Raw genomic sequence first — 25,035 nt, forward strand, 5'->3', positions numbered from 1 at the left:
CTGGGGCTCTGTGGGGCCAGCACCGTCACCCCCCGCCCAGCCCCACGACACCACCACAGAGCATCACCAACCACGGCCGCGCTTTACTGAGGAGCTCCTGCCCCCGGCCCGCAGTGGGGACAGGGCCGGGCCCCACACACAGCCCGGGCCCGCCCCACAACAGGGCCCGGAGGGGTCCATGCCACGTGCGGCCCCAGAGCACACGGGCCAGGACACGGTAACGGCAGCCCCGGCTGCCCCACACCGACCTCCAGCCAGTCCAAGAGTCCAACCAAGCCCTGGGCCCAGCGGCCTCAGTCCTCCTCGTCCCGCGCCCCCTTCTTCTTCTTCTTCCTCTTCCTCTTCTCCTCCTCCTCAGGCTCAGCCTCGGCCGTCACTTTCCTCTTCTTCTTGGGCACAGCCTCGGCCTCCTCCTCCTCCTCCAGCCCGTTCTGCTCCGGCTCTGATTCTGCCTCCTCCTGCTTCTTCTTCCTCTTCTTCTTGGGCTCCGTGGAGTTCTCCTGCAGGAGCCATGGGGTCAGGAGGAGCCGGAGCTGTGTCCGTGTCCATCCCCGTGCCCATCCCGCCCCCTGCCCGCACCTCCGGCTCCAGCACCGAGTTCTCCTCCAGCTCCTCCCGTGCCGCCGCCGCCAGCGCCTCCAAGCGCCGCTTCTCCCGCTTCTTCTTCTTCTTCTCCCTCTTCTCCTGCTTCCTCTTCACCTCGGCCACCACCTCGCCTGCCTGGGGGGGCCAGAGGAGAGGGGTCAGCCCCAGCCCAGCGCCGAGCCCCCAGCGCCGAGCCCGGCCCCACTGCCGGATCAGCCTCATTAAATCAGTCTTTTCCCTCCACGGGCGGTCAGGCCAAGGCTTCACATCACGCCCAGCAGCGGGGGCCCCACCGCAGCCTCCCCCCCGCTCACCTCCACCACGGCCTCCTTCATCACGTCCAGGTTCTTGCGGGGGGGCTCCCCGGTCTCGTAGAAGGCCAAGCGCTCCTCGACCTGCTCCCGGAGCTTGTCCCCGAACACGCTGGTGGGGACCTCTGTGGGGAGGCGGAGAGGGGGGCTCAGCGCGCGCCGCGCTCCGCTCAGCCCCAGAGCTGTCACCAGCCACGGCGGTGGGATGCTGCTGACGAAAAACGCTGCCATCACGGCGGAGGCGGCGGCGGCCCCCACCTGAGAAGCAGTCGATGCGCGAGGCCAGCGTGCACTTGTTGGCCAGGTACCGCGAGATGCGGCCCTTGTTCTTGGCGGCCGCGCGCCCGATGAACGTCGAGTGGAAAATGAGCCCGTACTTGGGGGTGTTCCCGCGAGTCTTCAGTGCCCTGCAACCGGCGCAGCCGTCGGGGGCAGCCCCACCGCCACCGGGACGCGCACACACACACACACACGGGGCCCCCATCACCGCCCACTGCCTCCGGGGGTCGCTCAGACACCGGCACCGGTTGCTCAGCCGGGAGCGGGCCCCGTCACAGCCGGTGCCCGGCGGCGCCATCACCGCGACCGCCCGCAGCGGTACCTGAACAGCGCCTTCTCGGCGCCCAGGATCTGCACGGTGGAGGCCGGGTACTTGGCCAGGTTCGTGAGGCTGCCGGCGTGCGAGATGAGGCGGGCGCCCACCTGCGGCGGGGAGAGCGAGGACGGGACTGGGGCTGCGGCGCCTCGGAGCCCGGAGCGCGACGGCCACAGCCCCGGGCCCGGATCAGCGGCTCAGGTGTCAGCAGCTCAGCTCAGGGGATTGACAGATGCACTCAGACATCACGTCCGAGGCCCCGGTCCCAGGGGGCACGCGTGGGGGGGGGTAACACTCACCACCTCCCCGATGAGCGCCGAGAGGCTGGGAGCCACCTGGCTCATCTTGGAGCGCAGGTACTCCTGCAGCCCCCGGCGGTACTCGGACAGCGAGACGACGCGGCGGGAGAAGCTCTCGATGTTGATGAGGTCCAGGGGGGAGATGTCCATCCCTGCGGGGGGGACACGGGGAGGGGGGGGTCAGCGGGGCCAACGGGGGCACCGGAGCTCTCCCAGCGAAGCGGAGCCATCACCCCCGTGCTCACCCATGGAGGAGCGCGAGGCGTCCAGGATGGCCTGGGCCTTGGCGCCGTCCATGACGATCTCCTCCAGCCCCTCCAGGCTCTCCTCGCTCAGCTCCCGCCGGTTCCCGATGAACTTGGCCACCCGGCAGTACAGGGAGTTCTCGGGAACGATCTTGATGAGCTCCGGGAAGTGGTACCCGTACCACTCACTGCGGGGACGGTGACAGGGACGGTTACGGACACAGGATGGGGATGGGGGCGGCTATGGGTACAGGGACAGGATGGGGACGGTTATGGATACAGGGACAGGACAGGGATGGTTATGGATACAGGGACAGGATGGGGATGGGGGCAGTTATGGGTACAGGGACAGGATGGTGACGGTTATGGATACAGGCATAGGACAGGGATGGTTATGGATACAGGACAGCAATGGGGACAGTTATGGATACAGGGACAGCATGGGGACAGTTACGGATACAGGGACAGGATGGGGACAGTTATGGATACAGGGACAGGATGGGGATGGGGACAGTTATGGATACAGAGACAGGACGGTGATGGGGACAGTTATGGATACAGGGACAGGATGGTTACGGGGACAGTTACAGATGCAGGGACAGGACGGTGATGGGGACAGTTATGGATACAGGACAGCAATGGGGACAGTTATGGATACAGGGACAGGATGGGGACAGTTATGGATACAGAGACAGGACAGTGATGGGGACAGTTATGGATACAGGGACAGGATGGGGATGGTTATAGATACAGGACAGCAATGGGGACAGTTATGGATGCAGGGACAGGACAGTGATGGGGACAGTTACGGATACAGGGACAGGACAGTGATGGGAACAGTGTCAGTGGCAGCACCCAGCCCTGTGCCCCCCATGTCCCCCTGAGGCATGCTCCAGCTGCAGCACTGCAGCCACAACCGGCTGCCTCAGGGTCAATGCTCTCCCTCCCCGTCCTGTACAGGCAGCCGGAGGGGCAGCGACCTGTGGTAAGCATGGGGAGAGGCACCCCCAGCACCCACCAGCACCCACGCCAGGGGCCGGGCTCACCGCACGCGCATGGAGAAGGTGTTGATGTCCTTGTCGAGCTGGTCCAGCAGGCTGATGGACTGGATGATCATGTTGTCCACGCGGTTCACGTTGAACTTCACCTTGGCGCGGGAGTAGCTGTGCCCCAGCCCCAGCTGTGCCTTGGAAGCCGACTGGGCCGTGAGCCCCTTCACCAGCGCGTGGAAGTGCAGCCGGATCCCTGTGGGGATGGGGACAGGGGGGTAACTGACGGCCCCATCGCCTCCCCCGGCCCCCGGTCGTTACCCCCCGGCCCCACGCACCGCGCAGCAGCTCGGCCACCACGCCGCCGGTCTGGCACTGGTAGCCCAGCTCCTCCAGGATGGCGGCCCCGAGCTTGGCGTCCGCCACCCCCAGCAGCGCCTTCTTCTTCTTGGCCGGCATCGAGGTCTCGAGCAGCAGGCGCAGGTCCTCGTGGAGCAGCCCTGGGGGGGGACGGGGGGGGGGATGAGCGGGGCCCGGCTCCCCCCGGTGTGGGGCGGGAGGGGCCCCCCTCCCCGGTGCTCACCCTCGGACACCGCGTTCATGTTCTCCAGCGCGCTCTGCGCGGACTTGAACGGGGAGAAGGCGACGAGCTTGACCACGTTGTGGAACTTGCCCACGCTCTGCGTGCTCTCCTCCACCTGCGCGGCCCGGCCAGGGCCCGGTCAGAGCCCCGCGGGCACAGCGGCACCCCCGGGCAGCGGGGCGCGACCCCCGGGATTCCATCCCCGCAACCCCGGCCCCCCTCGGGCTGAGTCCCCCGGGACCGGCTCATCCCCGCTCCCCGGTACTGGATCAAGCTTCAGCCGCGCTGCCCGGGACCGGATCCCCGTTCCCTGGTACAGGATCAAGCCCCAGCCCCGTTCCCCGGTATCGGATCCCCGCTCCCCGGTGCAGGACCAGGCCCCAGCCGCGCTCCCCGGTACCGGATCCCCGTTCCCCAGTACAGGACCAGGCCCCAGCCGCGCTCCCCGGGACCGGATCCCCGTTCCCTGGTACAGGATCAGGCCCCAGCCGCGCTCCCCGGGACCGGATCCCCGTTCCCTGGTACAGGATCAAGCCCCAGCCCCGTTCCCCAGTATCGGATCCCCGCTCCCCGGTGCAGGACCAGGCCCCAGCCCCGTTCCCCGGTACGGAACCAGGCCCCATCCCCGCTCCCCAGTACCGGATCCCCGCTCCAGGCCCCGGCCCCGGCCCCGGCCCCATCCCCGCTCCCCGGCGCGGGCCCATCCCGGTACCTGCGGCAGGAGGATGCTGATCTCCTCCACCTCCCTCACGGCGAACAGCGCGTACCCGGCCGCGTGCTCGAACAGGACGTGCAGCAGCACCTGCACGGGACCGGCCCCGGTCACCGGCGGCCTCCGCGCCCCCCCCGGCGCAGCCCCGCTCCCCCCGGGCCCGGGCCCGGCCCGATGCAGGCGGATCCGCGCCCCCCCCGCCGCCGCTCACCATCCTGCCTCCGCTGCCGCCGGCCGGAAGTGGCGACCTCCCCCGCCGGAACCCCGCCTCACCCAACCGGCGCCCGCCCCTCCGCGCCTCCACCAGCCAATCATTGCGGGCTGTCCCCCTCCGACGCCACCTCCCAGCCAATCAAACACATGCGGGGGGGACCCCGCCTCCCTTTGCCTTCTCCACCAATCACACCCGCGAAGCGCCGCTCCCTCCCGCCTCTTCCTACCCCGCGGCCAATGGGCGCCGCCCGCGCGGCTCCCGCGCTCCGGTCACCCCGCCGCCCCGGACGCACGTGGCGGTACCCGGTGCCCCCGTTCCGGTGTCCCCCCCGCTCCCGTTGTCCCTTCCCCGGTGTTCCCCCCCCCCCCCCGTTCCCGGAGGCCGCGGCAGGTCCAGGGCAGCTTTATTGGAGACCGGGGGTGGGGGGGGGGTGTCCGGGGTCTCCGGTGCAAAGCGGGGGGGGGGGGGGTCCGCAGTGTCCGCAGGGAGCGGGGGTCCCGGTCCCGGTCCCGGTTCAGGAGCCGAGGCGGCTGCGCAGCTCCCGCAGCAGCTCCGGGGTGAGCAGCAGGCGGTGCGCGCGGCCCTGCCCCGCGGGGCCCGGGAAGGTCACTTTGCCGTAGTAGGCGAGGCCCTGCTCCTGCTCCTGCTTGGCCTGCGGGGCAGAGCAGCGCTGGGGGGCCGGGGGGGCCTCACCTGCCCCCCTGTACCCCGGACCCCCCCCTTCCACCCCCGTGTGGGGCCGGGCGCTGGGGCTCACCTTGAGGAAGGCCGGGGTCGGGAAGAGGCCGAAGCTGCTCTGGGCGCTGGCCCCCGGCTGCTGCTGCACCACCTCCCGCAGGGTGTCAGCCTGCGGCACGGCAGCGTCAGCGCCGGGCTGCCCCCCCCCGGCTCCTGCGCTGCACACGGGATGCCTGCCCCATAGGGACGCTCACCCGACCCATAGGGACCCTCACCCGACCCATAGGGACCCTCACCTGCCCCATAGGGACCCTCACCCGACCCATAGGGACCTTCACCTGCCCCATAGGGACCCTCACCCGACCCATAGGGACCCTCACCTGCCCCATAGGGACCCTCACCCGACCCATAGGGACCCTCACCTGCCCCATAGGGACCCTCACCTGCCCCATAGGGACCCTCACCCGACCATAGGGACCCTCACCTGCCCCATAGGGACCCTCACCCGACCCATAGGGACCCTCACCCGACCCATAGGGACCCTCACCTGCCCCATAGAGACCCTCATCTGCCCCGTAGGGACTCTCACCTGTGCCATGGAGACCCTCACCTGACTCACAGAGAGCCTCACCCGACCCATAGAGACCCCCACCTGACCCATAGAGACCCTCACCTGCCCCATAGAGACCCTGACCCACCCCACAGAGACCCTCACCCGACCCACAGAGACCCTCACGTGCCCCATAGAGACCCTCGCCTGACCCATAGGGACCCTGCCCTGACCCATAGGGACCCTGCCCTGCCCCATAGGGACCCTCACCCAACCCCCAGAGACCCTCATCTAACCCATGGATACCAACACCTGACCCACGAAGACCCTCACCCGACGCATGAGTCCCTCCGCTCACCCATAAAGCACCTCACCTGACCCCCAGAGCCCCCATGCACCCCACAGAGCCCCATCCTGTGCCCCCCTGCCCCTCCTCACCTTGAGGCTGTCGATGGCGTTGCTGAGGGCGCAGAGCCGGGCCGTGTGCTCCAGCAGCCGCGCCGCCGAGCTCCGCGCTGCGGGACCGGGTGTGAGCGGGGCCGGGGCAGCCCCGAGGGGAGGGAGCTGCCTCCTGCCCGGAGCTCCGGTCCAGCCACGCACCGGCACCGGTGCCTGCCACCAGGGGAGGGCTCTGGGGCCTCCCGGCAGGGCTGAGCCTGAGCCACAGTGGCCCCAGGGAGCAGCTTCAGCCCCCCACGTGTAACCTGGTGCCCAGAGCCCCGGGGACGGGCGCCTCATGGGGACACCGGGATCTCGGTGCCGCAGGGGGGAGCCAGGTCAGTGGGGAGCACCCCGGGATCAGGGAATGGTTTGGGTTGGAAGGGCCCCAAAGCTCAGCCGGTTCCGACCGCGCAGCCCCGGACCTACCGGACTTGGCCTGCTTCACGTCCACCACCTTGGCGTTGGCGCTCATCTGGTAGAGGGTCTCCAGGAGCTGGCTGCTCTGGCGGTAGAGCTGCTGCGTGGCCAGGCCCTCCCCCTGCTTGCTCCTGGCCACAGACACCTTGGGCACCTGCAGCGGCGGCAGGCTGGCCAGCTCCATCCGCATCCGCATCCCCTGCCAGCCAAGGAGGAACGGTGTTAGGGCAGGCGGTAACGGGAGGAACCTGGCATCCTAAACACGCTGCATCCCATGCACACCACATCCCACATGGACTGCATCCCATGCGGACCACATCCCCTGCACACTGCATCCCATATGGAGCACATCCCATGCACACTGCATCCCTCATGGACCACATCCCCTGCACACTGCATCCCATATGGAGCACATCCCATGCACACTGCATCCCACATGGACTGCATCCCATGCACAGTGCATCCCTCATGGACCATATCCCCTGCACAGTGCATCCCGCATGGACTGCATCCTACATGGACCACATCCCATCCACATTGCATCCCTCATGGACTATATCCCATGCACACTGCATCCCTCATGGACCACATCCCATGCACAATGCATCCCACATGGACTGCATCCTACATGGACCACACCCCATACACACTGCATCCCATACACAGTGCATTCCTCATGGACCACATCCCCTGCACACTGCATCCCGCATGGACTGCATCCTACACAGACCACATCCCCTACACACTGCATCCCATGCACACTGCATCCCTCATGGACCATATCCCATGCACACTGCATCCTACAGAGACCACATCCCATACACACTGCAGCCCAGGCACAGTGCATTCCTCACGGACCACATCCCCTGCACACTGCAGCCCACAGGATGTTCCTCCCCAGCCTCCTGGACCCGCTGCAGTTGGAGCCCAGGGCCGGCCCCAGGACCAGGCTCTCCTCACCTTGAGCTGGTTGTTCTCGTTCTTGAGGTGCTTGATGGAAAGCTGCAGAGCATCGATTTGCTGGAGGAGAAGGGGCGAATCCTTCACCTGGACAGGTCCTGAGCCACCTCCTGGCGCCTGCCCGGCACCGGCACCTGCGGATGGGCACAGCAGCACCAGCGTCAGCCACCACCACCATGGATGCCACGATGGGTCAGGATGCTGCGGCGGTGCTGGGATGGCTGCGGTGGTTCTGAGCATGCTGTGGTCGTGCTGGGATGTCTACGGTGGTGCTGGGCAAAGGGACAACCTCTGCCCACGTGTGCCCGATGGGAAGAGCTGGGGCTGCGCCAGGCTCTGGGCCCCATCACTGCCAGGGCTCCTGGAGCTGTTTGGGAATGCTCTGAGCAGGCGCCGGAGCCATCCCCTGCTCATCCCAGCCCCACGCTGGGTGCCCCGGGATGCAGTTCCCCCCCCGGCATGCACGGGGCTGGGAGCATGCGGGAGCGCCCGTGGAGCAGCCCCTACCTCGCTGCGGCTCCTCTGCAGCAGGGACGGGAGCAGCGGGGGACAAGGAGAACCGGAGTCAAAGCCAAGTCAAGGCCAAGGGAGCTCTGCTCCTCCCCACCGCGTCCCTGAGCCCGGCGGCAGCACCGGGCCCCACGGCCCAGCCCGTGCGGGGCTGCAGGCAAGCCCAGGCAAGACACACGCACCCATGGGTGCCCCAGGGCAGCCCGCAGCGGCCACCTCCTGCTGAGCTGCTCCTTCCGCGCATCCCCAGGCAGGGATGCAGCAATGAGGACCCAGAGAGGCACCGGAGGCCCCGTGTGCCCTGGGCTGGCTCCGTGGAGGTGCCACCACTGCCCTGCCCATGCAGGGATGGATCTGGATCTGCTTGGACACCGCTGCGGGATCTCCACGCTCCCAGGCCCTGCAGCCCGAGGCCCTCCTGCCCTCTCCATCCCCTCTAAGCCGTGCCCGGCTCCTGGATCCATTCCAGGCTGCAAATCCCCCCCCTGCCCCGGGAGCTGCAGAAGCATCCAAGTGCTCCGGGATGCTGGGTCCCCACCTCCGGCAATGCCGGACACGATGGAGGCGACGCCGGAGGCCGGGGCACCGCGCAGGCCCTCGATGGTCCTCTTGGACTGGTTGTTCAAGCGCTGCTTCAGCTCCACCTTCTCCGACTCCAGCTGGTCAATGTCGGCCTGCAGAGCGTCCATGGTCTCCTCGAACTCCCTGGGGAGAGCACACGGGGACATGGGAACGGCCGGGGATGCTCCTGCCAAGGGCTCCTGCCTTTGACCACTTGAGCACTGCCAGGGATGGGGCAGCCACAGCTTCTCTGGGCACCCTGTGCCAGCGCCTCAGCACCCTCCCAGGGAAGAGCTTCTGCCTAAGAGCTCATCTCAGTCTCCCCTCGGGCAGGTTCAAGCCATTCCCCTTGGCCTGTCCCTCCATCCCTTGTCCCAAGCCCCTCTCCAGCTGTCCTGCAGCCCCTTCAGGCACTGGAGCTGCTCTCAGGTCTCCCCTTCAGGAGCCTTCTCTTGTCCAGGCTGCCCCAGCCCAGCTCTCTCAGCCTGGCTCACAGCAGAGCTGCTCCAGCCCTCGCAGCATCCCCATGGCCTCTCTCCAGCAGCTCCACGTCCCTCCGGTGCTGCTGCCCCAGAGCTGGGGGCCTGAGCAGGAGCTTTCCCAGGCCCCTCGTGCTCTGCCCCGCACCACGATCACTGGTGCTGAGCGTGCCGCTTCCTCTGGGGATCCTCCTCCCACATCCCCAAGCCCTCCTGCGCGCTCCTCCCCACGGCCCCCCCCCGTGCCCCCCCCTCACTTCTCTTTCTTCTTGAGCAGGGTCTGGGTCTCATCCAGCTTGGTCTGGATCTTCTCCACGCGGTCATCGGCGTCCTTGGAGGCGCTGTCCAGCTTCTTCTCCAGCAGGCTGAGCCGCACGTTGGCCTCGCTGAGCTCCTCGCCCTGGGGCAACAGGGGGGCAATGGGGGGGCTGAGGATGCCCAGGGGAGCCTGGCCGCGGGCACAGCGCGCCTGCAGCAGGCACCGGCTCCCGGCCGCGCTGCAGGAGGAGCTCACCTTGATCTTGAGGGACTTCTTCAGCTCCTTGATGACCGTCTCCCTGTCCTCCAGCTTCAGCCCCAGCCCCTCGGCGTCGGTGATCTCTGCGCGGAGCGCTGCCGCCCGCAGCTCGGCGGGGGGGGTGGCCTGCGAGGGGCAGCACGGGGCAGCGTCGGCACCGCGGCGCCTGCACGGGGCCGCACGGCAGCGGGGACCTGCGGGGCTGCAGCGCGGGCCCGGCGCTCCTCGGGGGCACAGCTGAAGCCCACCTTGGTCTGGGGCCTGTCGGCGTCGTACTCGCCCTCCTGCATGGCCGTGGCCATCTTGTTCATGGTGGCGATGAGGATGCTGCAGGACTGGCGCAGGCACTCGTAGGGGTTGATGCCCTGGGCGCCGTAGATCTGCGAGAGGCAGGAGGTGATGGGGGCCCCGCTGCAGCCCCCTCCCGGCACCCGCAGCCCCGAGAGCTGCAGCGCTCCGGGAGCACAGGATGGAGCCGGGAGCACAGAGCTCCTTGGCAGCCCCTGCCCGCATCCCCAGCTCCCCACAGCTCTCCCCCGGAGCTGGAGGGTGATGGGTCCTGGCTTCCCCCGCACCCATAGGGAGCAGGGGCGTGGGGAAGGCTCCCCCACCTGCTCGCTCGCTTTGAAGGCCAGGTCCTCGAGCCGCAGCGCCGGCAGCCCCTCGTTCTCGGCCAGCGGCGCCAGGAGCTGCGCGCCGGCGGCTGCCACCTCCTGCAGCACGGCCACCACCCACGTGAGGTGCTTGCGGCACTCGAGCAGCGTGTCCGAGACCTGCGCGGCACGGCCGGGCTTGGAGCGGGGCGAGGGGAGGCTCCCTCCCCAGGACCCGGTCCTGGACCCCCCCGTGCTGGGAGCACCCCGGAGCGGGAGCAGCAGCGCCGGGAGGGGATCCTGCCCCTCTGCTGTGGGGTGGGGAGAGCTGAGAGCAGCTGAGGGGGGTACAGGGAACGTGGAGAGGGGCTGGGGACAAGGGAGGCAGGGATGGGATGAGGGCTTCCGGCTGGAAGAGGGAAGAGCTGGGGGGGATACAGGGAAGTTCTCCCCTGTGAGGGCGGTGGGACACGGGAAGGGGTTGAAGCCGTGGCTGCCCCATCCCTGGCAGTGCTCAAGGCCAGATTGGACACAGGGCTTGGAGCAAGCTGCTCCAGTGGAAGGGGTCCCTGCCCGTGGCAGGGCTTGGGGCTGGATGGGATTCAACCCATTCCTTGACTCCACAAAGGGACTCTCCAGCAGAAGCAGCCGAGTGCTGGACAAGGGAAGGCCACAACGTCCCCGTCTCCATCCCAAGCAGGAGCCCAAAGACCCCCCCAGCCCCTGAGCTCTCCCCTTCACCCGCAGGGCAGCGCCCACCCCATCCCACCCCGCACCGCGCCGCACCGGGCCCCGCTCACCGCCGGCCCGAAGCCCAGCGCCGCGGGGATGCCGGGGGCCTCGGTGCCGGGCATGCGGCGCCGGATCTTCTTGCAGAACTGGCGCACGTCGCTGCAGGAGGTCTCCAGGTCCTTGAGCAGGATGGCGAGGTCGGAGGCCTCCTGCCCGCCCTGCGCACACGAGGGGGCTCAGCACCCGCCGCGCGCTCAGGACCCCGCGGGACGCCCCGGCCCCGCTGTACCTGCAGGAAGGCGCGCAGGCGGCACAGCTCCACACCCATGCAGTCCAGGGCGCTCTGTGTGAACTGAGAGCGGAGCAGCAGCCTCAGCCCCGGCGCAGCACGGCCACGCGGGCATTATGGGATGGAGCCTCCATAGACGTTAGTGCTGAGTGCCCCGTCCCTGGCAGGGCTCGGGGCCGGGCTGGACGGGACTTGGGTGACACGGTCTATAGGGTGAGGCGTCCCTGCCTGGGGCAGGGGCTGGGACTGGATGATCCCAGCGCAGCCCTTCCATGACTCCACAGCCCCAGGGTTTACAGGAGCAGCAGAGCAGGCACCACGCAGGTTCTGGGTTGCTCCAGGGGACACGGGTACTCCCCATAGGAGCTCAGGGCACTACAACACTCCCTACAGGCACCGGGTTCTCCGTGCTCTCCTGCTGCTCTTCTCCCTCTGTGAGACATCTATAGGGCACATGGTCCTGCGTCTGCTTCCCCGTTCCCTGCCCTGGGAGCCCTCATCCCCTCTGAGCCACCCCTGGGTGCTGGCAAAGGGCCTGTGATGGGAGAGGGGGAGCGGATGCACTTCACCTCTCGAGGGGGCAGAAAGGGCAACACCAGGACACAGGGGCTTGGAGCAAGCAGCTCCAGTGGAAGGGGCTGGAGCTGGATGGGGTTAAGGTCACTTCCCACCCAAACCACTCTGGGATCTGATGGCTCCATGAAAACCCGCCCCAAGGACGGAGCCAGGTTTTGCCCCCTTCACCTTGATGTGGTCAGCCAGCTGCATGGTGCAGTCCTCAGCCTGGTCAGACAGGTGGATGCTGTAGAGATGCTGTGGAGAGACAGCAGAGGTGAGCACCCTCCAATGCTTCCACGCACACAAACAACCCCCCGGGGAGACCCCAAAGCCCCAAACGCAGAGGGTTTGGCCTCAGTTTTAACCGGGACTGAACTCCCCTGCATCCAAGGGCTCCACTTCCAACCACAGCATGCCCCAGCGGGGCTGCACCAGCTCCTGACCCAGCAGGACCCCCCAGCCCGGCCACAGGCACTCAGCCCCATGGCCCCACCTGGTAGTACTTGATGGCCTTGGTGAGCGGCTCCACGTTGACGGTCTCATCCAGCTGGTCCTTGTGCAGCAGGTCGATGAGGAAGTCCAGCGAGCGCTCGTGGACGCTCATCTCGGGGTACAGGGTCCCCACCTTCTTGTACACCTCCACAGTGCACTTGTTGAGGGCCCTGCGGGGCAATGGGATGCGTTGGCTCTGCTGGGGAGGGGAAAGGGCCAGGGGTGGAAGTGGGGGGCTCGGGGACCAGAGGTGCCGCGGTGTTAAGGAAGGGGTTTAGGGGGGAGCGGAGCTGCAGGGATGGGCTCCACCAGGGGCCTGCCCTGAGCACGCGCTAGGAGGAGCAATGGGGGTCAATGGAGGCACCGGGGCCAGGATCTCGTGTGCTCCCTGCGGGGATGGGGAACCACACGCTCCGGGGGGAAACAGGAGCCGAGGCAGAGCCCACGCGCCCGGCTGAACCCTGAGCCTTAGAACTGAGCCCAGCGAGAGGCCGGGGAGCGGCTCCCGGCAGGATGGAGCCAAGGAAAGCACCAAAGCTCCGGTGAGGAACGAGCAGCAGGCGCTGGAGAACCGGATCCCGGCGCGGGGCGGGGAACCGAGGAGGGATTGAGCCCATCCCCAAGCACCCAACGGGATCCCTCCGCTGCCCCCGGCGCCGGGGACGCCTCCCGGGGTACTCACTGCTCGTAGCGGTGCAGCGTGGCCTGCAGCAGGCTCAGCGAGTACACGAGCCCCGCGGCGAAGCTCAGCTGCTCCCCTGCAGCCCCGCGCAGCCCCGCGCGCTCCGCGCAGCTCTCGCTCAGCTCGAAGCGCTCCTGCGCCTGTTTGCTGATGAGCTCCGCCTGCGGGGGGGACGGGGACCCACGGTCACATCCTGCCCCTGGGCTGGGGTGAGGGGACCCTAAAGCTCCTCCAGCCCCACGGGCAGGGACCCCTTCCACTGGAGCAGCTCCAAGCCCCTGTGTCCAACCTGCCAGGGATGGGGCAGCCACAGCTTCTCTGGGCACCCTGTGCCAGCGCCTCAGCACCCTCCCAGGGAAGAGCTTCTGCCTGAGCTCATCCCAGTCTCCCTCCCCTCGGGCAGGTTAAAGCCATTCCCCTACAGGCCCTTGGCCAATTTGGAAGTCCTCAAAGAAGGAAGCATCCCAAATCCCGGATGCGAGCGGCACAGCAAGGGCAGAGGCATCCCCCGGAGCCACCAGCTCCCGGTTAACCCCGGCTCGGTGATGATCCCCCCAGCCCCACGCAAGGCCCCGAGGCCCGGCCCCACCTTGCAGATGAGGCGCGGGATGAGCAGCAGCACCAGGACGCAGTCGTGGTCGCCGCCGTGGCGCAGGAAGCTGTCGGGCATGAAGGAGGTGAGCAGGGAGACGTGGCGGTTGGCCTGCTGCACCTCCATCTGCCGCAGCTCCATCTCGATGGCCTGGGGGGGACGGGACAGCGTCGGGAAGGCTCAGCCTGGAGCAGGGGAGGCTCCAGGAGACCTCGGAGCGGCCCCAGGGGCCACAGGAAACCCGGAGAGGGGCTCCCTGACACCCAGCGGTGCCCTGGGCAGGTGCCCAGCCCCAGGCACGGCAGGAGCCTGGTCCCACCGCCGCAGCAGCAGCAGCACCGGAAGGCTCTGGAAGCAGAGCTGCTTTTCCTCCTGCTCCACCAGCCCTGCCCCGCACAGCCCCGCTGCCCACTGCTGAGCCCACGGGTCCCATCCATTGCGCCCCACGCTCCTCCCAGCAGCCACCCAGCTCCTCCCGTGGCTGGCACGAGCCCCACGGGCCAGCGCCACGAGGGAACACCCGGAGCCTGGTGCCCGGACGCTGCTGCCGGTGTTGGGGGGCCAGGAGCACCCCAGGAGCTCCCCAGGAGCCGGGGCTGCCCTACCTTGGCGTGAGCCTTTGTCTCTGCAAACTTGATCTTGAAGTCGAACATCTCGGGCGGAGGCTGCTGCTGCTTCTCGGCAGAGGCTTCCTGCTGGCTCATGAGCTCCCGGTTCACGTCCTGCCACGGGGAGAAGGGAGATGGGGCATGGGCAGCAGCACGGAGCAGGCACAGCCCCACAGCCCCTGCAGGGCTGGAGCAGCTCTGCTCTGAGCCAGGCTGAGAGAGCTGGGCTGGGGCAGCCTGGACGGGAGAAGGCTCCTGAAGGGGAGAGCTTGGAGCAGCTCCAGTGCCTGAAGGGGCTGCAGGAAAGCTGGAGAGGGGCTTGGGACAAGGGATGCAGGGATAGGATGAGGGCTTCCAGCTGGAAGAGGGAAGAGTTGGATGGGATACAGGGAAGTTCTTCCCTATGAGGACGTTGGGACATGGGAAGGGGTTGAAGCTGTGGCTGCCCCATCCCTGGCAGTGTTCAAGGCCAGGTTGGACACAGGGGCTTGGAGCAAGCTGCTCCAGTGGAAGGGGTCCCTGCCCGGGGCAGGGGTTGGGGCTGGAGGAGCTTTAAGGCCCCTTCCAACCCAAACCCTTCCATGAGTCCCTGACTCTCCATCCCCAGCCGAGCTCCCCACAGCCCCTTCCTGAGGCGGGGCCGGGTGCAGCCCTGGGCGCTCACCGTGCGCCGCACGCAGCGGTGGGTGCACGTGAGCAAAGGGAACACGGGAGCTTCCCAAGCTCTCACCGGCAGCGCCGCCGTAAAGCCAAGGCCTCCCCATGGCCTCCCCCCACCCCGTCCCTGCCAGCGCCGGGGCTCCACACACACCTGCAGGTGCGCCGTGAGCTGCCGGTACTTGCTGATGGTTTGCTGGTAGTCGGCCAGGGTCTCCTGCGCGGCCTCGACGCGGCGCTCGGCCTGGCGCACCCGCGCCGCCGCCAGGTCCAGCTGCTCCCGCAGCTCCAGCTCCGTCTCCCGCGCGTTCTCCTGCAGCTCGTCGTTCATCTCGTTCATGGCCTCCTGCGGGACGCGGCCACGCGGAGTTTGGTATTGATGTGGGGAAAGGGGCATGGGAATGGGGGTGGGGGGTGGATATGGGGTATGGGGGGTGGGTATGGGATATGGGGCATGGGGCATGGAATACAGGGTATGGGATATGGGGTATGGATATGGGGCATGGGATATGGGGTATGGGATATGGGACATGGGGTATGGGACATGGGATATGGGATATGGGGTATGGGGCACGGGACATGGGGTATGGGATATGGGGTATGGGATATGGGATATGGGACATGGGGTATGGGACATGGGGTATGGGATATGGGACATGGGGTATGGGGTATGGGGTATGGGACATGGGGTATGGGATATGGGGTATGGGATATGGGACATGGGGTATGGGACATGGGGTATGGGATATGGGACATGGGGTATGGGGTATGGGATATGGGACATGGGGTATGGGACATGGGGTATGGAATATGGGACATGGGGTATGGGATATGGGACATGGGGTATGGGATATGGGACATGGGGTATGGGATATGGGATATGGGACATGGGGTATGGGATATGGGACATGGGGTATGGGATATGGGACATGGGGTATGGGATATGGGATATGGGACATGGGGTATGGGATATGGGACATGGGGTATGGGATATGGGACATGGGGTATGGGGTATGGGGCACGGGACATGGGATATGGGGCATGGGATATGGAACATGGGACACGGGGTATGGGATATGGGGTATGGATATGAGATATGGGACATGGGATATGGGATATAGGATATGGGGCATGGGATATGGCGAATGGGACATGGGGTACGGGATATGGGGCATAGGATATGGGATATGGTACACGGGACATGGGGACATGGGATATGGGATATGAGGTATGGGATATGGGGCATGGGGTATGGGATACAGGACATGGGACACGGTACATGAGACATGGGACATGGAATATGGGACACAGGACATGGGATATGGGACATGAGACACAGGACACGGTCACACCATGGGGGCACCCTCTGCCACCCCCCCACCACACGACCCCGCTTACCAGGTCCCCGACGGTCTCGCGCAGCTCCCGGACCTTCTCCTCCAGGTCCAGGTTTCTCTCCGTCAGTGTCTCCACCATCTCCTCAGCTCCCAGAGCAGCATCCACCTGCAAGCACACAGCACATCTCATCCCATCCCATCCCATCCCATCCCATCTCATCCCATCCCATCCCATCTCATCCCTTCCCATCCCATCCCTTCCCATGCCATCCCATCCCTTCCCATCCCATCCCTTCCCATCCCATCCCATCCCATCCCATCCCATCCCTTCCCATCCCATCCCATCCCATCCCATCCCGTCACCCCGGAGCTGGGTTTGCTGCAGTGCTCCAAACTCCTTCCCTACCCCCTGGGATCCCCCTACCAAGCTGCCCCCATGGCTTGTGGCTGAGTCTCGGGCCCGGGGTGAGGCTTTGCTCCTCCTGGGAGCAGAGCAGGAGCCCAACAGCGACTCAAACCCGCGGCCCCTGAGGGTGGGAGGTTGAGGGGAGCCCTGGCTTCGGCTCTTGGCTGCTCCGGGCTCTTCAGCTGCAGCACCGGGCACGAGGCTGAGCAGCTCCACGGTGCTGATCCCCCCGCTGAGACCTGAGAGCCCTGGCTCGAGGCTCCCCGTGCTCCCTGTCCCCTGAGCACCCAGTGAGCGCACGAAGCAGCATCACCCCGGGGAAGAGCCCATTGCCTGCACAGCTCAGGCCCGTGCTCGGGGGCTGCAGCGGGGGGGATTCCCAGCCCGCTCCGCAGTGACTGCAGCTCCTTCCCAAGGGCAGCCCCGTTCCTGCCCCGGGGCCCAGCCTGGCCGGGACAAGCCCCACAGGGGTGACCCGGGCAGGGACAAGTGATGGAGCGGCGCTGAGCGAGCAGCGGCCCCAGAGCAGCCCCAAAGCCCCACGGACGCCCTGTGCCCAGGAGCCAGCCGTGGCCGGGCAGGGCCCAGCTCGGTTCCATCGCCCCCGTTGCAGGCTGTGGGGTCACTGTGGGACGGGCGCCATGCCCGGCCCGGGGCCTCACCTGCTCCTTCAGCTCATCGACCGTCTTCTCCGCCTGCTTCACCTCCTCCTGCAGCTTCTCCCTCTGCTGCCGCAGCGACTCCAGCTCCGTGTTCTTCTTCTCCATTTGCTTCTGCAGCTTCACGTGCTCCTGCTTCTCGGAGGCAGACAAGTCCCGCATCCTTCAAGAGAGCAACCGGAGCCGTCGGAGCCTGCAGGGCCCCGGGAGCCGGCAGCAGCGGCACTGCCCTGCCCAGGCCCTGCTCCTGGGGGGCTCCAGCGGGGAGCAGCTCCGGGGGTACCCAGAGAACAGCTCGTGGGCAGCGGGGGATGAGGAGGCACCTTCCTTCAGTGCGATGGGAGCGACAGGGAGAGCACAGAGATGGGGATGTGGGAAAGGGAGCAGGAAGGGAAGGAGAGGGGAGAGGAGAGGGGAGAGGAGAGGAAAAGGAAAAGGAAAAAGGAAAAAGGAAAAAGGAAAAGGAAAAGGAAAAGGAAAGGAAAGCTGTGAATGGGACAGGCTGAAGCACAAGGCCGAAGAACCCAAAGCAAACGGAGCCGCATTCATTCACCGCCTTCCAAGCGGGCCCAGCTCTGGATGTCCCTGCCAGGCACTCCCTGGTGCTTCCCATCGGGAAGGGACCCTTCCCACCCCTCCTGGCGCCCAGGCCCAGCCACGGGGGAGCACGGGGTGTTCTCTGCCCCCAAGCGCAGCACACGGGGGGCTGAGGGGCACAGGGACAGCGCTGGGGGCACCTCCAGGCTCTGTGGCCCCAGGGGATGGGCTCATGCAGGGCAAGGAGCCGCGGAGCTGAGCCTGGGGCAGGACCCGTGCACAGGATGGAGCCGCAGCTGCACCAGGGCAGCCACGACCGGGCCGGGTCGAGGGGACCTTGAAGCCACCCAGTTCCAGCCCGGGGCAGCGCAGGCCGAGCCCTACCTCACCAGAGCCTCCTTGAGCCGGGCGTTCTGCTCCTCCAGCTGCTTCACCTGGTAACTGGAGGCTGCTCCGTCCGAGCCTGGCGCGGAGCAGTGGCACCGGTCAGCGCCGCGCCAGCGCCCGCGGGGCTGGGGCAGCTCAGCTCCCACCGGTGCCACGGGCGCCCTCAGCCCCTGAGCCTCAGGCTCCAGCCAAAGCAAACTCACACCAAGGACCCTGCGCATCCCAGCTACTGCTCCATCCCCTGCACACCAGTCCTGTGCTGCCCGTGCCCTCCAGTGCCTTCCCATCACATCCTCCCATCCCATCCCATCCCATCCCCATCCCCATCCCCATCCCATCCCTTCTCATCCCATCCCTCCCATCCCACATCCTGCCACATCAGCTGCTAGGGGCATGGCTCTGGTTTCAGGTGAATGCCAATACTAGAGGTCACAGAACCACAGAACCCCAGCCTGGTTTGGGTTGGAAGGGACCTTAAAGCTCCTCCAGCCCCAACCCCTGCCCCGGGCAGGGACCCCTTCCACTGGAGCAGCTTGCTCCAAGCCCCTGTGTCCAACCTGGCCTTGAGCACTGCCAGGGATGGGGCACTGTGGGATGCACCTCTCCATGTGTTTAACGGCTCCTCTGCTGCTGTGAGCAGGGTTTAAAGCCCACCTTGAACACCAAGAGCTCAAAGGCCCCAGGGAATCCAACCAAGGCATCCCACAGATGGGGGGTGCTCAGTGCAGCCATGGGGCTGGAGCAGTAACAGACAGAGCCCCTGCGTGACCTCCCATGCAGCGTCCACCCCGGTCCAACACCCTCTGGGGTGGGATGAAACCTAAGCCTGAGAGGAGCCCAAAGGCCGCCCCTTCCCACCTTTCTCCTCAATCTCGTGCTTCAGGATCTCCAGGTCCATGGTGAGGTATTCCACCTTCTCCTTGAGGGAGTCCACCTCCTGCTGCAGGGACTCTGCCCGCTCCTCTGCCATCTCCTTGTCCAGGGTGGCCATCTCGATGGCGTCAGCAGTGTCTGCCATCTCCTCCATGTAGCGCTCCTTGGCCTCCAGAGCATCCTTGGCTTCCTGCGGTCAAGCACAAGGAGGGGAGGGGGAGAGCCGGGAAACCTCGTGGCAAGCAACGGAGAGACCCCCTCATAACCACGGAGTCACGGAAGCATGAGCCAGGGTGGGAAAGAGCTTCGGGATCATCCGCTCCAAGCATTCCCCACCGGGGAAGGGGCCCATGGGGACACAGGGATGCACTGGAAGGGGCCCATGGGGACACACAGGGATGTACTGAAAGGGGCCCATAGGGACACACTGGAAGGGGCCCATGGGGACACAGGGATGCACTGGGAGGGGCCCATAGGGACACACAGGGATGCACTGGAAGGGGCCCATGGGGACACAGGGGTGCACTGGAAGGGGCCCATGGGGACACACAGGGATGCACTGGAAGGGGCCCATGGGGACACAGGGGTGCACTGGGAGGGGCCCATGGGGACACACAGGGATGCACTGGAAGGGGCCCATGGGGACACAGGGATGCACTGGCAGGGGCCCATGGGGACACACAGGGATGCACTGGAAGGGGCCCATGGGGACACACAGGGATGCACTGGAAGGGGCCCATGGGGACACACAGGGATGTACTGAAAGGGGCCCATAGGGACACACTGCAAGGGGCCCATGGGGACACAGGGGTGCACTGGAAGGGGCCCATGGGGACGCACTGCAAGGGGCCCATGGGGACACAGGGATGCACTGGAAGGGGCCTATGGGGACACAGGGATGCACTGGAAGGGGCCCATGGGGACACAGGGATGCACTGGAAGGGGCCCATGGGGACACAGGGATGCACTGGAAGGGGCCTATGGGGACACAGGGATGCACTGGAAGGGGCCCATGGGGACACAGGGATGCACTGGAAGGGGCCTATGGGGACACAGGGATGCACTGGGAGGGGCCCATAGGGACACACAGGGATGCACTGGAAGGGGCCCATGGGGACACAGGGATGCACTGGAAGAGGCCCATGGGGACACACTGCAAGGGGCCCATGGGGACGCACTGCAAGGGGTCCATGGGGACGCAGGGATGCACTGGAAGGGGCCCATAGGGACACACAGGGATGTACTGCAAGGGGCCCATGGGGACGCACTGGGAGGGGCCCATGGGGACACACAGGGATGCACTGGAAGGGGCCCATAGGAACACACTGCAAGGATCCCATGGGGACGCACTGGAAGGGGCCCATGGGGACACCCTCACCTTCTTGGCCTCCTTCAGACGCCTCTGGAGCTCAGCCTGCTGCTCCTGCATCTTGCTCTTCCACTCCTGCACCTGCTCCAGCTGGATCTTGTACTTCTCCAGCTCCTTGAGCTTGGCCTTGTCTTCGTTGCGCTTTATCTTCAGCGTCTCCAGCTTCTCCTCCAGGTCCCGGACCTGAGCCCGCAGGTTCTCCTCCTCCTGCAGCCCCAACCCGGCATCGCTGCAGAACCCACCCCAGGCGAGCTCCCTGCGCCCTGCCCTGCTCCCTCCTCGCCCTCCTGCCCCAAACCCTTCCGCAGCTCCAGCTTTAAGCAATGATGACAGAGCAGGAGGGAAATAAGGGTGTTAAAGAGCAGGACCGGGGTAAGTGCTGATGGATGGGAGCAGCACAGACACCCCCCTGGGAGGCAGCGGTCCCACCGGGGTGCTCTGTGTGTCTCGAGGCGGGAGGGTCCCCAGTGTGCATCCACCCCGATCCGTTCCTGCTCCCCTGCCCGTGCCCCCCCCTCCTGGGACCCTTTGGGGTCTCCCCCTGCACCCAGCACCCCCCAGGCCTCATCTTTACCTTTGTGGGTGATGGGACGGGGGGCGCGAGCGGCGAGGCCAGGCTGGGCGAGGGGATGATGGGTGCCACCAGCGGGGTCTGCGCGGGGGTGCTGGGCTCGCTGCTGCTCATCTCCCCCCCCGAGGCCGAGGCCGAGCCCGAGGGTCCAGCCGTGCCGCTGGACGCGGCGGAGCTGGGGGTCCGGGTGGGCTGGAACAGCAGCACAGAGGGGTCAGGGGGGCCGGGACAACGGGGGTGATGCTTCCAACACCAGGTGCCAGACCCACACTTCACAGAACCCCAGAGTGGGGTGGGTTGAAGGGACCTTAAAGCTCCTCCAGCCCCAACCCCTGCCACGGGCAGGGACCCCTTCCACTGGAGCAGCTTGCTCCAAGCCCCTGTGTCCAACCTGGCCTTGAGCACTGCCAGGGATGGGGCAGCCACAGCTTCTCTGGGCACCCTGTGCCAGCGCCTCAGCACCCTCACAGGGAAGAGCTTCTGCCTCAGAGCTCATCTCAGCCTCCCCTCGGGCAGGTTAAAGCCATTCCCCTTGGCCTGCCCCACAGACACCCACTGCTGAAGGCAGGGACCACGCTGTCACCCTGCCTGGTTCACAACCCAGAGCAGGTCTCGTTCTGCTGCAGGAGGCAGGAGCAGCCGCGCTCCCTCCCGCAGGAGCAGGAATTCCCTCTCCCTGCAAACCCCCCGCACCCACTCCTCACCCTCCACCCAGCTCCATCCCATGGGTCAGCTCAGCCCCATCCCATCGGTCAGCCCAGCCCCATCCCATCGGTCAGCCCAATCCCATCCCATGGGTCAGCCCAATCCCATCCCATGGGTCAGCCCAGCCCTATCCCATGGGTCAGCCCAACCCCATCCCATGGGTCAGCCCAGCCCCATCCCATCGGTCAGCCCAGCCCCATCCCATGGGTCAGCCCAGCCCCATCCCATGGGTCAGCCCAGCCCCATCCCATCGGTCAGCCCAGCCCCATCCCATCGGTCAGCCCAGCCCCATCCCATGGGTCAGCTCAGCCCCATCCCATGGGTCAGCCCAACCCCATCCCATGGGTCAGCCCAACCCCATCCCATGGGTCAGCCCAACCCCATCCCAAGGGTCAGCCCAACCCCATCCCAAGGGTCAGCCCAGCCCCATCCCATGGGTCAGCCCAGCCCCATCCCATGGGTCAGCCCAACCCCATCCCATGGGTCAGCCCAGCTCCATCCCATCGGTCAGCCCAGCCCCATCCCATGGGTCACACCCAGGGATGGAGCAGGGAACCGCGTGTCCTTGGCAGAGGTTTGGGTGCTCCAGCCCCAGAACCTGAAGCACACAGAGACGGGAGCAGGGATGGTTTCTCCCCATCCACCTCCACATCTGCAATCCCAACGGGACACATCAGTGCCCAGGACCACAGCAAGGCCACCCGGTGCTGGGGACACAGCACTGAGCCCAAGGGGGAAGGACAAGATGAGCCGGCAGCATCCAGGGGAGCTGGCGGAGCCTGGAGCACCCAGAGCAGCAGGAACTGCTCCCACAGCACTGGGGGGGCTGCTCAGACGCTGGCCCCACTGCGAAGGCCCCGGGTCCCTCAGCACCCCCTGCTCTGCCCCTCCTGGAGCTGTGCCCTGCAGCCCTCACCTCTGTGTGGGTGAATTCAGTGCCTGGCTCCCTGCGGTACCCCCGGGGCAGGGGCTCAGCTCCTCCACCCCATCCCACCCCTAAGGCAGCAGCAGGCAGGTCCCCAGCACGCTGGATCCCAGCTGCAATGGGTGCAAGGGGCCGGCAGCCCCGTCCCTCCCGGGCTGGGAACGGTCTCTGGGCACCGAACACCATCCCCAGGAGCTGCTGCAACGGAGACGTTCTCATTCCTGCAGCTCCGGGGGTTTAAACCCGTCTGGGAGTGAAGGAGATCCAATGGGAAGTGCCCTCAGAGGCTGGGAAACAGCAGGAGGAAGGAAGCAGCAATGTAAGGGACAGCGAGAGCGAGCTCTGCCACCGGCCAGCCCGGGCATCCCTGATGCTCCAGCCCTCAGAGGAGCTCCAGCTGCGAGCACCAGGTTTGCTATGGGGCTCTGCACAAGGGGGGTTGTCCCCAGTGATCCAGACATGGCTCCAGAGCACCTCATCCCTCTGGAGCACCTCATCCCTCTGGAGCAGCTCATCCCTCTGGAGCAGCTCATCCCTCTGGAGCAGCTCATCCCTCTGGAGCAGCTCATGGCTCTGGAGCACCTCATCCCTCCGGAGCACCTCATCCCTCTGGAGCAGCTCATCCCTCTGGGGCACCTCATCCCCCTGGAGCACCTCATCCCTCTGGAGCAGCTCATGGCTCCAGAGCAGCTCATCCCTCTGGAGCAGCTCATCCCTCTGGAGCAGCTCATGGCTCCAGAGCACCTCCTCCCTCTGGAACACCTCATCCCTCTGGAGCACCTCATCCCTCTGGAGCACCTCATCCCTCTGGAGCACCTCATCCCTCTGGAGCAGCTCATGGCTCCGGAGCACCTCATCCCTCTGGAACACCTCATCCCTCTGGAGCAGCTCATCCCTCTGGAGCAGCTCATCCCTCTGGGGCACCTCATCCCTCTGGAGCAGCTCACAGCTCCGGAGCACCTCATCCCTCTGGAGCAGCTCATGGCTCCGGAGCACCTCATCCCTCTGGAGCAGCTCAAGGCTCTGGAGCACCTCATGGCTCCGGAGCACCTCATCCCTCTGGAGCACCTCATCCCTCTGGAGCAGCTCAAGGCTCCGGAGCACCTCATCCCTCTGGAGCAGCTCATGGCTCCGGAGCACCTCATCCCTCTGGAGCAGCTCATGGCTCCGGAGCACCTCATCCCTCTGGATGGGACCGTGCTCCGCACACGGTGCCGGCCGGAGCCGGGGGCGCGGCGCTGCTCACCTTGGCCCTGCGGGCGGTGCTCTGCAGGCAGCGGGAGGCAGAGAGGAGGGACAGGACAGGACAGGACAGGACAGGAGAGGACAGGAGCAGAGACAGAGCCCGCAGCAGCGCCAGGGCACGGAGAGAGACAAGAGACAAGACAGGGGGGCCGTTAGTGCGGGGAGCCCGGCGCCGCGGGGAGCCAGCCACGGGAGCAGAGCCCGGAGCATCCCAGCAGGCTCTTCCCTAACCCAGGACCATCACCACGGCACCGGCCGGGCTGGGCATGAGGGGACCCCTAAGGAGGGGCTGGGCAGCACGACCAGGGCTGTCCTGAGCAAGGGGCTGTGTTCAAACACCATCTTCCCCTCCCCTCGACCCCTTGGGTCGCTGGAGGGACCCGGCGGTCACCACCAGCCCCGCACCGCGATGCTGCAGCCCCGGGCTCTGCTTCCCCCTTCCGGACACAACCCCATGCACAGCACCCGCCTCCCCCCTTTATCCCATTACCTCATCCGCAGCTTAAAGTACCCAGGAGCAGAGGATCAATAAAGCCTCAACCACACGATCCCATGGGATTGAGGCACTTAAAGCCCATCAGCAGCCGCTCAGTGCCTGCAGCCCAGAGGCAGGGCCTGATGGCCACAGCACCGCTCCCACCACCCCGTTTCTCCCCAGCACCCAAAGCCATGTCCATATTCCCACCCAAACCCAGCTGAGAGCCCTTCCAGCTGCTTCCCTCCCTGTTTCACCAGCACCCCCCCGCCGCAGCAATTACTCCTGCATTATCCCAAATCCTCTTTGCTCACTTCCAGCCTTTCCCAGCAGCCTGCACTCAACAGAAGCCTCCTTCCGATACCATCTCCCATAACATCTCCTGCTGGCACAATCTGCCTTGTAATGGCCACAGGAAGAGCTGAAAGCCCTCAGATAAACATGGGCTCACTGAGGAGCAGGGGAAGGCTCCTCAGGAGCACTCCAGCATCCTTGGGAGTTCTCATAGGGCTAAACAGGGATTGCATTGAGTAACACCAAAGAGCTCATCCCAATCTCCCCTCTGGCAGGTTAAAGCCATTCCCCTTGTCCTGTCCCTTTAGGCCCTTGTCCCAAGCTCCTCTCCAGGTTTCCTGGAGCCCCTTTAGGCACTGGAGCTGCTCTCGGGTCTCTTGGAGCTGCTCCATCCCATCTCCAG

General features: G+C 66.3%; 2 protein-coding genes and 1 non-coding gene across 5 annotated transcripts in view; all 3 read right to left on the bottom strand.

Annotated features, from left to right (window-relative positions):
• Positions 1 to 246: 246 nt before the first annotated feature.
• Positions 247 to 4,634, bottom strand: NOP56 (NOP56 ribonucleoprotein). The gene is made up of 12 exons (XM_062635544.1): positions 4,531 to 4,634; positions 4,320 to 4,467; positions 3,608 to 3,722; positions 3,363 to 3,524; positions 3,082 to 3,280; positions 2,036 to 2,223; positions 1,791 to 1,942; positions 1,498 to 1,598; positions 1,155 to 1,303; positions 900 to 1,021; positions 580 to 720; positions 247 to 500 (listed from the first exon to the last, which is right to left on the bottom strand). Exons 1-12 carry the CDS (start codon positions 4,632 to 4,634, stop codon positions 294 to 296), a joined length of 1,788 nt encoding a protein of 595 aa, XP_062491528.1. The 3' UTR covers positions 247 to 293.
• Positions 795 to 862, bottom strand: LOC134172453 (small nucleolar RNA SNORD57). Its single transcript, XR_009967925.1, has one exon. It is a non-coding gene; the product is annotated as a small nucleolar RNA SNORD57 (small nucleolar RNA).
• Positions 4,635 to 5,023: 389 nt separating the features above from the next.
• The window catches only part of DCTN1 (dynactin subunit 1), a 45,413-nt gene continuing 25,401 nt past the window's right edge, over positions 5,024 to 25,035 (bottom strand). For 2 of the 3 annotated variants that reach the window (XM_062635550.1, XM_062635548.1), the window contains exons 5-29: positions 20,992 to 21,180; positions 20,427 to 20,624; positions 19,034 to 19,238; positions 18,173 to 18,251; positions 17,255 to 17,414; positions 16,248 to 16,352; positions 15,004 to 15,195; positions 14,190 to 14,306; positions 13,582 to 13,734; positions 12,993 to 13,153; positions 12,312 to 12,480; positions 12,005 to 12,073; positions 11,261 to 11,323; positions 11,040 to 11,189; positions 10,258 to 10,419; positions 9,895 to 10,026; positions 9,644 to 9,772; positions 9,387 to 9,529; positions 8,628 to 8,794; positions 8,087 to 8,101; positions 7,580 to 7,713; positions 6,629 to 6,818; positions 6,200 to 6,276; positions 5,291 to 5,380; positions 5,024 to 5,185 (exon numbers count right to left, since the gene is read on the bottom strand). In XM_062635550.1, coding sequence (XP_062491534.1) covers positions 5,048 to 5,185; positions 5,291 to 5,380; positions 6,200 to 6,276; positions 6,629 to 6,818; positions 7,580 to 7,713; positions 8,087 to 8,101; positions 8,628 to 8,794; positions 9,387 to 9,529; positions 9,644 to 9,772; positions 9,895 to 10,026; positions 10,258 to 10,419; positions 11,040 to 11,189; positions 11,261 to 11,323; positions 12,005 to 12,073; positions 12,312 to 12,480; positions 12,993 to 13,153; positions 13,582 to 13,734; positions 14,190 to 14,306; positions 15,004 to 15,195; positions 16,248 to 16,352; positions 17,255 to 17,414; positions 18,173 to 18,251; positions 19,034 to 19,238; positions 20,427 to 20,624; positions 20,992 to 21,180 — 3,387 coding nt within the window. In that variant the 3' untranslated portion in view covers positions 5,024 to 5,047. The remainder of the gene's footprint in view (positions 5,186 to 5,290; positions 5,381 to 6,199; positions 6,277 to 6,628; positions 6,819 to 7,579; positions 7,714 to 8,086; positions 8,102 to 8,627; positions 8,795 to 9,386; positions 9,530 to 9,643; positions 9,773 to 9,894; positions 10,027 to 10,257; positions 10,420 to 11,039; positions 11,190 to 11,260; positions 11,324 to 12,004; positions 12,074 to 12,311; positions 12,481 to 12,992; positions 13,154 to 13,581; positions 13,735 to 14,189; positions 14,307 to 15,003; positions 15,196 to 16,247; positions 16,353 to 17,254; positions 17,415 to 18,172; positions 18,252 to 19,033; positions 19,239 to 20,426; positions 20,625 to 20,991; positions 21,181 to 25,035) is intronic. The other variant, XM_062635549.1, reaches the window with a different exon arrangement.

This window comes from Pezoporus occidentalis, unplaced genomic scaffold (genome assembly GCF_034315485.1).
Source record: "Pezoporus occidentalis ecotype Australia unplaced genomic scaffold, CSIRO_AGI_Poc_V1 ctg459, whole genome shotgun sequence".
NCBI lineage: Eukaryota > Metazoa > Chordata > Aves > Psittaciformes > Psittacidae > Pezoporus > Pezoporus occidentalis.

Excerpts from the sequence above, each read along its gene's own strand:
- NOP56 (XM_062635544.1), bottom strand. The coding sequence starts at position 4,634 with ATGATTGGCTGGTGGAGGCGCGGAGGGGCGGGCGCCGGTTGGGTGAGG. Across the intron at positions 3,723-4,319 it reads TCAGCATCCTCCTGCCGCAG|GTGGAGGAGAGCACGCAGAG; the intron begins GTACCGGGATGG and ends CGGGCCGCGCAG. Across the intron at positions 1,599-1,790 it reads CGGCGCTCATCGGGGAGGTG|GTGGGCGCCCGCCTCATCTC; the intron begins GTGAGTGTTACC and ends TCCCCGCCGCAG.